This window comes from Erythranthe guttata, chromosome 12 (assembly GCF_056151865.1).
Source record: "Erythranthe guttata isolate IM_541 chromosome 12, IM_541, whole genome shotgun sequence".
In the NCBI taxonomy this organism is placed as follows: domain Eukaryota; kingdom Viridiplantae; phylum Streptophyta; class Magnoliopsida; order Lamiales; family Phrymaceae; genus Erythranthe; species Erythranthe guttata.
The window spans coordinates 15,494,859-15,507,675 of record NC_142544.1 but is presented as its reverse complement, the minus strand read 5'-3'; the positions used below and the strand labels follow the sequence as shown (position 1 = coordinate 15,507,675).

The following is a 12,817-nucleotide window of genomic DNA, read 5'->3' as shown; positions in this document are numbered from 1 at the left end:
TCGTGCATTCACATGGGGAAAAAAAGAAAAAAAAACCTCTACTAGTCGATTAGAAATCAAACTTAGAAGGAAGACATTCATTTAATTTTTATTTTATTAATGATGACAAGATAAAAAGGATAAAAAGCAACAAATATATATAATTGTCCAAAAAATCCAAATGCCATCATCTATTGAGTCATGTGAAGTATTTTGGCTTTTTGCATTCTCAGTGGTTTAGTTGTCATCTTTCCATGACAATAATATTATTATATATAACTACTTGTCCAATTACAACCCAGTAAAATATTTTTAATCTAACTAAAAATCAAAGATTCCATCATAAAACGTGCCAACATTAGTGTTTTTTATTGCCCTAAAGTCGTGTTTGTCGGTGATCAGATTGAGATGGCATTCTCATCTCTTGTAATAATTATATTAATTAAGTCATCTCTAACTATAAAAAGAAAAACTAGAAAAAAAAAAAAAAAAAACAGCAGGAGAAGAAAAAAAGGGGTTCGCCTGTACATTTAGTATTATGTATTTATTTCAATTGTTAAAAAAAAATTTAGCACAAAGGAAGATATAGAAAGATTTTTTTAAATTTTTTAGAGAGAGAAAATATGGTGAGTTGGAAAGTGCGATTTATGTGATGGAAGCGAATAGATTAGCATATCCGTAGTTTGATTTCGGATTATGATTACGATTAAGATTACCCGTGTTTAATTAGAGGGAAAAGCAGCAGATATGGATAAATGGATGCTTTTTAGTTTTTATTTGATGCATAGTGATGAGCTCATCATGTAATTTATTAAATTTTATTTATCCGATTTAAATTTTTCAAAGTTCAATTGGGACTTTTAATTATTCGATTTTCTCTTTCCTTGTTTTCCATAATCCTTCATTCAAAATTGTAAATTGTCCCTTCTAAAATTGCAAAAGCCAAAAAATAAAATAAAAAATAATAATAATAAAAAGAAATAAAAATAAAAATATTGATAATTCACCAACTCTTTTGGGGTCAAATGCTACATTGTGCATTATAAAATATTTATCAATACTCAAAATTGTTTTCCATACAATTTTTTTTACCGAATATGATATAAACCCAATGTTAATTTGTATCTGATGTATGATAAAATAAATCCGATTTCGATAGAGGAAATCGAAAACGAGCATATTCGACATATAATATGTGTGGAATATATATATGATGCAATTATATATGATGGGGATGAAATTAATTATTATGATTGATGACTAAGAGAAGCACCAAAAGCCAGGATTAATATAAGTTATATTCAATAATTAAGATTATTTTGTAAAGATTAAGGAATTATCCTCATGTTAAACGATTCTTTCAGACTATTCCACCAACCATATTAACAGAATCTTATGTTTGAGATCAGCAAGTGATGATACCTAGCTACAAGATAATTTAAAATAATAAGGCCTCGTTTGGTTAGGAATATTATTTACTATTAATTTAAAATAATAAGGCCTCAGTTTAATATCCCAATAACTTGATCGGTCGATCCGTAAATATTTTATTTCATAGTTTATCTGACATTATCTTATCTTTTAAGTATTTTTTATTGGGCGTCCCGACGATGAAATAATTGAATTTTCATTAAATTATTTAATCTTATCTTGACTAATCTTATCTTGTCAGCAAATAAAACCCTAAGAAAAATAATAATAATAATAATAATAATAATAATAATAATAATAATAATAATAATGACATTGTCTATCCTCTTGCATTATAAAGTTAAAAATAGAGTAAAAAATTAATAATATCTCTTGGTATTACGATTTTGGATAGTCCCACTTTAAATACGACGTAAGAGATTGCCAAACAAGCCCTACCATTAGATTATAGGGCCGGGTTAAATATGAAACAGACGAACATAATTCATAATCAATATAATCACAAACTAATCCGAGACCAAAATGACTATGTAATCATTTGCAATAATTAATTTGTATTTTAAATAATAATCTCACACGGTTCTAAATTATTCTGCTAACCCTATAGTCAATTTGTGGGCATTAAGCCGATTTCAATATTATTTGTTCGATGTTTTGCATTTAAAATAATTACAGTTAATCGACCCAACCTAGAGTTGATATTTTACCTTAATTAACGAAGTTAATGTACATGGTACGGATCGAATCTCTCTCTCTCTCTCTCTCTAATCTTACATTTGTAACAAATTTTAGTTTTAAAAAAAGAATTTACATCCATTTCATACATAATTTTTTTTAATAAAGAAATCAGCAATCAACTATATATGTGCATTAAGTAAACCTACACTCTCGTATAGCTTGCGAACCATACAAGAGATGTAATATGCACTAGACTACAACAAGCTCGACCCAGTAATCGTTATTCGAATTTGGATCAATTGACACGGACTTACGTGCTCCAATCGCTCAGTCATTCCTTATTGGACAAAATTAAAATACTTAATGAGATAATTATTGAAGGAAAAAAATCAATAATTGATGGATAAAAAACAATTTCAAGGTGGCGAGGTGTGTTGTATGAGGTGGGGGTGGGGTGTTAAATGTGGGCACGAAAACTTGTAAGGGTGGGGCCAGCTTGGTGAGGAGAACTACAATTCCGTACAAGAATTATATGTATCTTTCAACTTACTCAGCAATATTATTGACGAATGTGTATATGCTGGCCCCACACCAAATTCAATTCTAATTATAGAAAAAACTAGAGGCTGGGCAAAGTGATTTTTGTGAGTAACAGTGAAAATAAACTTCAAAGATAAAAACAGAATAAATATTTATATATGAATAATAATATGTGTTCAAAAAAGTACGTATAAGACTTGGTCCGGAACAGTTAAATTGAATTGAATAAATAAACCGTAAAATAGAGAGAGAAAATGTCAATGATTTAGAAATTGTCAATGTTGGTTGAAAAAATGCAACACTAAATGAAAGTGTATACTATACAGAATAGAGTAAATATCAAAATCTGACCAATGAGGAAAGACAAATATGTCGACCCACCAATCAAGTGATGCCACGTAAGCAGGGCCATGGGAGGAAAATTGTTGCCATAATTTTAATGTATATCCATCCCTAATTAAAACAGGTCCATACCCACCCACCCCCCTCAGATCACCCCCCACCAGCGTACCACCCCCACAACCCCAAGTCCCATGCTAGTGGGAAGATTATTAGTTAGTGCCACTTGTCACTTAAACAAATATATCTTAATATATTTGATGCTGATACTTCATCAAAACGAATTTCATCTATTATCTGCTTGTCTGCTTTCTATTACCGCCAACTGTATGTTTTCCAGATAAACATCCCCACCCCACACCCACACGCACGCGCTTCTAATGCTCCTGTGTGATATTCTTGTTCGGAAGCAACATTCAATACACACACATTTATATATATCCACACTCAACAAATTTCCAAATGCTACCTAATTAGGGTTTAATCTAATTGATATATATATACAAATTTTGAAACTTAACAGAATAATAATTAACCAAATTCAACTTGATTCATAGCGAACTAGACTTGACTCAAATGAAAATGGACATCAGGCTTTGGATAAGCTCGACTCAATTAATTCAACAAACCTAGCTAAGGGTTAAATTATAGAGATTAAACACAAATTCAATTAACCATTTATGTGTGTGTAGGGGGAGACCATACTCATAGTCGAGCAGGGGGGATGAACTTACTAAATTAAAAACACGGTCCACAATCATGTGAACCCCCCATCCTACTTGCTTCGTTATCTTTTACACACACCCACACACACATTACACACACTTGAGACACCCCCCACCCCCCACCATCCAGCCCCCTTGTGTCATGAATCTTCCTAGTTCCTTACCATCTCTATAGGGTTGACCCACTTAACACACATCTTCATATCTTGATCATTCTATTTTTTTTATTTTTTTTAATAATTGTACCATATGCAACTATTATATACTATATTAATGTTATTTTTTTTTAATTTGTCACACACTAAAGTTTGAGGAGGCAAAGCAACTTGTATATATACTCATCCTACTGTCCCAACAACTCATTTCATAATTCACACTTTCTCTCTCATTCTACTTTCTCTCTCTAGCTACCAACGGAAAAAAAAGAAAAAAAACAAGGAACGAATTTAACGTAAATCAAGAAAATGGAAGGAAGTATCACAGAGACAACCGAAAGCACAACCAGTACTGACTACTCCATATCAATCACGCCGCCGCCGTCTAATCCGCCGGAGAAGCTCTGCCGCGTCGGCAGCGGCGCCAGCGTGATCACCGACGGTGAGAACAACGTAATCGAGGCGGAGTCGAGGAAGCTTCCGTCGTCGAGATTCAAGGGCGTCGTGCCCCAGCCCAACGGCCGGTGGGGCGCCCAAATCTACGAGAAGCACCAGAGGGTCTGGCTCGGAACTTTCAACGAGGAGGAAGAGGCTGCCAGGGCCTACGACACCGCCGCCCAGCGTTTCCGCGGCCGCGACGCCGTCACCAACTTCAAGCCGCTGTCGGATCAGAAGCACGACGACGAGGTGGAGGCCGCGTTCCTGAACTCCCACTCGAAAGCGGAGATCGTCGACATGCTCAGGAAGCACACGTACGCCGACGAGCTCGAGCAGAGCAGGCGGAACTTCGGGAAGAACGGCGGCGCCGCAGCCAGGGGCGGCGGCGCGTTCGGATTCTGCGGCGGGGCGGCGGAGAAGGCGCGTGAGCAGCTGTTCGAGAAGGCGGTAACTCCGAGCGACGTCGGGAAGCTGAACAGGCTCGTCATCCCGAAGCAGCACGCCGAGAAACACTTCCCGTTGCAGAGCGGCAGCACGTCGAAAGGGATACTGCTGAACCTGGAGGACAGAGGCGCCAAAGTATGGCGGTTCCGGTACTCCTACTGGAACAGCAGCCAGAGCTACGTCCTCACCAAAGGCTGGAGCAGATTCGTCAAGGAGAAGAATCTACGCGCCGGCGATGTTGTCAGTTTCCACCGATCCACCGGACCCGACAAGCAGCTCTACATTGATTGGAAACCCAGGAATAACGTTAACGCGCCGCCGCCCGCGGCGGCGATTGCGGTTGTTCCGGGTCAGATGGTTAGGCTGTTTGGAGTAAACATATTTGAATCGCCGAGAAATAGCGGCGGCGGGAAGAGGATGGTAGAGATGGAGCTATTAGGATTACACTCTAGCAAGAAACAAAGGGTTGTCAACGCATTGTGACATTTAATTAATTGTTAATTAATCTTTTTTTTAATTAATTAATTAGTTGATTAATATAATCTTCTTTTGTGATTTTGTTCTTTGTTTGTGATTAATTGAAACTTGTAATCAGTGTTGTAGATGGAGTTTTACTAGTAGGCATGCAAGTTGCAAATTGTAGAATTTTTTAATTCCAAAAAAATGTACAGTAATCAAAAAAATAAAATTGAAAAAGAAGTAGCTGAAGAGGGACTTTAGGTGGAGGAAATTTGAGCAAAAGATTGTCGATTCGTTACTTTTCAAAGTTTTGAACTGTTATCTACAACTTTTATTTATTATTATTATTTTCTACAGCAATACTTTATTTGAATATGTTTTTAACTTTCATGGAATATTTATATAATGTCATGCTGTGACGTACTTATCTCATTTCTCACTTTTGTCTCGTTTTTTTTAATGGTGGAATGGTTGGATTAAGTGAATTTTTATCAACTCATGATCCAAATTTAAATTAGAATACTAAGGATCCCTAGATCAAACTTGTTACACATAATTTGTGTACGATATACGTCTTTCGTATAATTCGCAAGCAATTTATAAAAGAGTATGAATTTAGTAAATGCACATATATAATTAGTTGCGGATTTCTTCATTTTGAAAAAATAAAATTAAAATAATAATAGAGGAATTGCTAAATGGCTAAATTACAATCAACCCATGATGTATATTTTCTAAATTACAAATATCCCTATTATGTTTGTAAAATTACAATTACTACCCTAAGATATTTCACCGCCCAACAATTTTCCCCTTACAGCTTTAACACTAACAAAATCTTTTAGATTATAAGAATATTTGTTCAAATATTGTAATTGTAAGGTTTTTATTTCTTTAGGGGGGCAATTGTAATATTTTAGATGATATATATGTTTTTAAATTCCATTTAGTAATAGGATAAATTACGAAAATCCCTTTGAACTTGGCTAAATAACAAAAAACACCCCACATATCTGTAATAAGCAAAACCCCCCATCTGATTAACTGTTGATTGAATTCTTTAATAGAAAATGTGTACAGTCTATTATATTTTCTGTTAAATAGGTGAGAAGTAAAAGAAAATATCTGAAATTGTGTAAAGTTTTTTCCTTGGAAAAAAAAATCCGTGAAAAATCACACTCTAAAGTGTTGGTGTAAGACGGGAACAAACCTCATGGGGTTTTTAGTAATTACGAATAGATAGGGGTATTTTTCGTTATTTAGCCTAAATTTAGAGGGATTTTCGTAATTTACACTCAGAAATTTTGGCCCAATGGGCTAGCTCGTGCTCTGAACATACACAATTGTTATCAATTAATGGTCCAATAGGCCGTTATCTTGAGAGGCTGTCTTACATTCTCTTTTTGTTATCCAAAGCTATGAAGAATATGGAACTTATAAAATATAATTCGTACATCATTTTTTTGAAACTTAATTTTTTTTTTTTTTGAACTTATAAATAAATCTTCATATTTTATTAACAATATGATAAATCCTGAATATCATATAAGTTCACTCCAGCATTTTGTGCATAAACAAATTTTACTGTAATAATGCATAGGAAAACACGAGTAATTAAGTAGGTAGACATCCACGTTGACCACATGTGACGTCATAATTTTTTGGTTATGATTTTGGGTCCAATGGATTATTGAAATCCAGCCTATTAAAACCATTTTCTTCTGAAGTAGCCCAGCAGCACAACTGTCTAAAATTTCAACCTTCACCGTTTGATTCTCACCGCTTTGATCCACACTATTCATTCGATGTATTTTTTCTTCGCCTCTCTCAATAACGCAAATGCTTTATCTTTCTTCTCTCTCCTCCGATCGTACCACCAATTGAATGCACTAGCATTTTTCGGCTACACACCCGTTTGAGTATGACAATGGGTGTACCGATTATGCTCTCCACTTTGGAGACTTTTGAGAGAGAGAGAGAGAGAGAGAGATGCAATTTGAATCAGAGAGAGAGAGAGAGAGAGAGAGAGAGAGAGAGAGAGAGAGATGCAATTTGAATCTCTTCTAAGTTTCGGATCTCTGTTCATTGGTGAGTAAGTGAGGGAAACATGAGAGAATTCAAATCTTGTGAGAATGGGGGTTTTGGGTGAGAGCGTGGACCGAAATTGAGTGGTTCTGGTAAGATCTAGGGTTCCGGTGAACTGTACTTTTTGTTGAGCCGTTGGTGCCACTACTAATGAATTCTGGACGAGAAACGTAACATAGGAAATTGAGGCGTAACAAAAAGCTTAGCTTCTTCTTCATTCGTAGGAGTATGATGTTAATTGCTTTTATGTTGGTATTTCTTTAGTTTACAATTTTTGTTTTTTCTTGTCTTAGATAATCTATAATCGCCTGATCTAATTTCTATAGGTAATCTCTATAATATAATAGAATTATGTATTATGTTATGCTTGTCTTCAAGTTCAAATAGTTGCACAACGTTTTTAAATAATAAATAATAATAGATATTATTTACCCACAAAATCACATATAAAAATTGGAGGTTGATCAGAAAAGAATCAGAGAAACCAGAAATTGTCTTGTTTCAATTGAAGAACTCTGAAGGGTGACGAAATTGGAGTTTGGTGAGAGTTAATTAATTTAGGATAAATTAAAACCACCCATGAGGTATGATTAAATTACGAAAATCATCTTATGTTTGTGTAATTATAAGTTATAACCAACTCTTAACTATAAATCTTCTTACAATTTCACCTTTGCGGTTTCATATTTAATAGAATATTCGAGATTATATGGAATGTTATCACTTTTGTACCGTTTTATCCCATTTGAACTCCACATTTTGAAGCTTGATTATCATAATACGTATTTTTTGCTTTTATATATCAGATTGTGGTGCATCATAAACTGTATTTTTACTCTAAACGAGTACAAACTAGATCACATTCCACAAAATCTAGATGATTATGTTGAATTTGACACCATGAGAATGGAGGTGTAAGAAAAAATAATTGTTAGGGTAGATGTAATTATCCAAACAAGAAAGATTTTTTCGTAGATTGATAGTACGGCAATGGTGGTTGTAATTCACCCTTTAATTTAATTGGGGTATTTTGTGTATACTAGTTATTGTATAGTCTTTTGTCTTCATCTTATATGCCCTGTAATATACGGATTGCATCCTGTCACCATTTATCTGATCTTTCTAATATATTTTATTTCCCATCACGTCAGACATCTATTTTTTTTATTATGGGAATTTGAAAATACCCAAAAAAGAAATAAATTATTTGTCACATGTCTATGTGCTAGGTGTGTGTGTGTATATATATATATATATATATATATATATATATATATATATAATAAATGAATAATATTTTTCAATATTATGACCATGATATATATATCATCACTAAAATTTCTTCAATTTAGTTTTAACTATAATATTTTATATTGTAATGATATAAATATGAAGTGTAGGTCTGCCCTTGAGTCCTTGACCATGTACTCATACAATTTAAGTTAGACGTACGTGTGTATATGAGTCGACCTCGCTTGAGCACAAGTAAATGTTTATGAGTTCCAGTTAAGCTTTTCGAGCCTAAAATTTTCGGTTCAAGTTAATTACTAAGTGTCACGAGTCGACTCTTGAGATTTTAATTTGGACACCTAACAAAGATTTTTTTTTTTAAATATTATTATTATTTATATCATTATTTTGCAACAAACTTCTAAAATTGGTGAGAATTGGCGGCGAACTTGTTAAAATTGATAGAACCTGACAGTAAAATTCTTAAAATTAGATGAAATTATAGTACAAATTTGAGAGATGAAAATTATATTTTTCACTGCAAATAATTCCTTGACATAAAAAACCAAATATGATTTTGAAATCAATAATGTTAGTAGGTAAAGGATCTTCTTGTAGCTAAAGTTAAGCAAAAAGTACTTTTCTCTCAAGCTAATTAATCATTAAATAACATCTTTACCTAAGGAATATTATATATAAGACAATTCACCTACATATATTTCATAACTATACATAAACTTATGTATATATGCAAGCAAGCATAATATATGCAAAAATTACAATCTTGAAATTCTACCCTTTCAACTGTCAATATATTCAAACAATGGCATCCCTTGAAATCAAGAAAGTCAAATATAATGTGAACCCCAGGAATTAAAGTATATATCTAAGAACATAACATGGCTATTTTAAGGTATCTGATAAAGCAAAGAGATTTGGAGATATCTCCCCCACCTATTTCGAATCATAAATCAAGAAATCTTGGAGACAAAGATATTTTGTAATATATATATATACGTAAGTGATATACATACATTATTATTATATAATGAGGGCGATGGTTGGTGTAATGTAAAAAACACAAAGAAAAAGGAAACAAAGTGGAAAAAGATTGATGCATGCATGCATGCCCAAATCAATCAACTGCGCATACATACACACATACACAAATGTGTGAAAGTAAAGAGACAGTGAAAAAATTAAAAAGATTAGAGAGATCGAAACAAAAGGAAATAAAATAAAAAGATAAAGTAATTGGGGGGAGGAGAGAGAGAGTGAAGAAAAAAAAGGCAGCCAAAAAGGCCTTGACAGGATGGTGACACTGTGTGATGTGTAAGCCATGCACAATAATGACAAAATATGTATATGTATATATATAATTTAGGGTTTTAAATAAAAGAAAAGAAAGAAAGAGAGAAGAGTGTGGTGGGTAGTGAAACATGTTAAGTAGTAGTATGCTGTATGTATATGTATATATGTGTGTGTGTGTGTGTGTGTATAGATGATGAGTAGTAGTGTTGGTCTGAAAAGGTAAAAGGTAATACTTTGGGTGAAACCCCAAAAACAGAAACTTACAGTGGTCCATTGTTACCCTTCTGACAACATATAGAGAGAGAAAACCTTCAAAGTCTTAGTTGTTCCTACTCCAACCCTCCCTCCCTCCTCATCAAGACCCACCCACCACATTCACAGAGAGAGAGAGAGAGAGAGAGAGAAAACCTTGTGAGTGTACATGTAAGAGAGAGTCCAAGAAAACCTTGTGTTTGTGTGTGTGTGTGCAAGAGAGAGAGAGAGAGAGAGAGAGAGAGAGAAAACTTAGTGTGGGTGTATGTGTGTGAAAACTGAAAATAGAAAAGAAAGAAATCTAGAGCAAAAAAACAAAGGTAGTGAACAGTAGATTCTGAGAGTACTGTAATAGAGAGTACAGTAGTGCAGACAAGTCTGAGGTTTCTGCCAAATTTACCTCAATTCACTTGACCAAACCCCCTCTCTTGCATCACTTTTCTCTCTACTTCCCCATTATTAAATCTTTATCTATATATCTTTTTTATATATGCATGCTGATCAGTGATGATGTATACACACATATATATACATATATATTTGAAATATCAGAAAACAGAGACTTTAATCAAATAAATAGAAATCGAACTGCCACTTCAAACATTTAATGCAATAGAATCATGACTTTCACTATACTATATATTTGTCCTCTCTCTCTCTCTCTAGATCTCTCTCTCACACACACACACACACACAAACTACACACTAAATGCCAAAGACTTCCTAATCAGTACCAGTTCCTAATTAACCAAAATAAAAATAAATTAATAATAACAATAAACACCAGTACTAAACTAAAACACTAAAATTAATAACCTGATCTAAACCCTAACCTTCTTCATCATCATCTTCTTCATCTTCATCATCATCCAACTCACCTGCCACTTGAACACCACGACGACCATATTGAACAGCACCGTACGAGGAGGTGTACAAATTCTCAGTGTGGGGTGCATGCCCCTGCCCGAACGCGCGCACGTGGTCCTTCAACGATCTCTTGTGCTTGAAATCGGAGCCGCAGATGCAGAACCACAGCTTCCCGCAGTTCTTCTCGTGCGTCCGCCAATCGCCGCGCACGGCGAACGGCTTGCTGCACTTGCGGCACTCGAACGGCTTCGCTCCGTGCTTGCGTTTGTAGTGCGTTTGGAGTGTCCGGAAATCCTTCAACGGCTTCGATCTCGGGTGCTCTATGTTGTTCTTGCAACCTTCCGCGCAGCAGTAGCACGGCAGCCTCAGAATCGACGAAGATGGCTTTGTGCCCCGAAGAGATTCCGGCCCTTTTCGGTATTCCGATCCATGCCCCCACATATGCATCTAAAAATCATATATACAATAGAATCTCAATAAATTAATACGCGATAAATTAATCAAATCATTTAAATAATAGTTTCTTCTGGTCTCGACTCGGTAAAAACCTACTAAATTATTAGTTCGGTAATTTAATATTTTGCTAAATTAATAGAATTTTGTTAGTCCCAACTGTATTAATTTATATAGGCACACAAGTTAAATAAGATTAGGTGTCAGTGAAAATTAATGAGGATGCATAAATTAAATTAAATTTCTTGATTTTTGAGTATTATATATTCTTGAAAGTTGGGGGAATATATGAATGAATGTTGGTTTTGAGTATTGAAAGCTGGAATTGCCAAAAGGAGGAGTGGAAGCATGTTTTTCTACTTGTTTTATTTTCTAAGTGAACCAAAATAGAACATGGGGTTTAATTATAACCTCAGACAGAAATTCTGGACGGACACCATTGTTAAAGAAGATCAAGACAGATTTATAAACCCTAAATCAATTTATAGTCGGCCGGATGAAGAAAAGAAATGAAAAATAATTAATTAGAAAATACCCACATAGATTGGGATCACGTGTGTGTGTGTGTGTGTGTGTGTATAAGTACCTGCATGTTGTTGTATCTGTTGAAAGTTTTGGTGCAAACAGAACAAGAAAACTGGGTAGGGCCGACAAGGATTTGAGATGGGGTTGGAATCCAATATTGCCCTATTTGTCCCACTTCCACTCCGCCACCACTACTAGGGTTTTCTTTTGCTACGGCCGCCGCCGCTGAAGATGATGCAGAATCTGTACTACTCGGCGGTGGCCCAATATGAAGAGCCACCGTCACACCATTTTGACCTCCGCCGCCGCTGCTATTAGGGTTTCTCTGGCTCTGGCTCTGGCGGCGCTGCTTGAAGCTGCGGTGGTGGCGGAGCTGTTGGCCAGGTGGGCCCAGAGAGAGCAAGGTGGACCAGTCGCCGTCGTCTTCTTCTTCATCATCAGAGGTGGAAGCTATGCAGTATGGGAGAGAAATTCGAGAATGCATGGTGATTTTATAATCTGGAGTTTTAGGTTTTGGGGATGGCGGATGATGTATGATTTTTCAGACAGTGTTTATAAACAAATCTTACATAGGATTTTGTGGGAGCTACGGCATAGGGATTTAAGGATATGTTGGAAAGTGAGGAATTCAATTCAGTTCATCATGCCCCAGTTTTGTATCTATCTATCTATGTATGTATGTATATAAAAAACGTATACACTTAGTATGTGTTGGTGTGTGTGTGTGCAGTGTGCACGTAGGTGGTGGCCGGTGGTGGTGAGAGAGAAATGAACATAATGTATATATGTTGGGATGTAATTTTTGGCGTTTAATGAGTGTGGAGGAGACAAGGGATAGGCAAAAAGGAGAAGAAAGTGGGGAAGAAAATTTACATAGAATCGTGTACCAAACACTGCATTATTATT

At 35.1% G+C, this 12,817-nt stretch overlaps 2 protein-coding genes across 2 annotated transcripts; one reads left to right on the top strand and one right to left on the bottom strand.

The window, feature by feature from the left end:
• Positions 1 to 3,964: 3,964 nt before the first annotated feature.
• LOC105954040 (AP2/ERF and B3 domain-containing transcription factor RAV1) lies at positions 3,965 to 5,374 on the top strand. The gene has a single exon (XM_012977710.2). The coding sequence runs from the start codon at positions 4,157 to 4,159 to the stop codon at positions 5,210 to 5,212; it is 1,056 nt and encodes a 351-aa protein (XP_012833164.2). The 5' UTR covers positions 3,965 to 4,156; the 3' UTR covers positions 5,213 to 5,374.
• A 5,281-nt stretch (positions 5,375 to 10,655) lies between these two features.
• On the bottom strand, positions 10,656 to 12,817 carry LOC105954041 (zinc finger protein WIP6). Its single transcript, XM_088826402.1, has 2 exons — positions 11,973 to 12,817; positions 10,656 to 11,380 (listed from the first exon to the last, which is right to left on the bottom strand). Exons 1-2 carry the CDS (start codon positions 12,393 to 12,395, stop codon positions 10,895 to 10,897), a joined length of 909 nt encoding a protein of 302 aa, XP_088682528.1. The 5' UTR covers positions 12,396 to 12,817; the 3' UTR covers positions 10,656 to 10,894.

What these genes read in the sequence shown, in the direction of transcription:
- LOC105954040 (XM_012977710.2), top strand. Translation starts at nt 4,157, where the DNA reads ATGGAAGGAAGTATCACAGAGACAACCGAAAGCACAACCAGTACTGAC.
- LOC105954041 (XM_088826402.1), bottom strand. Translation starts at nt 12,395, where the DNA reads ATGCATTCTCGAATTTCTCTCCCATACTGCATAGCTTCCACCTCTGAT. An exon ending in ACAGATACAACAACATGCAG is followed by an intron (nt 11,381 to 11,972) that starts GTACTTATACAC and finishes TATGATTTTTAG; the next exon opens with ATGCATATGTGGGGGCATGG.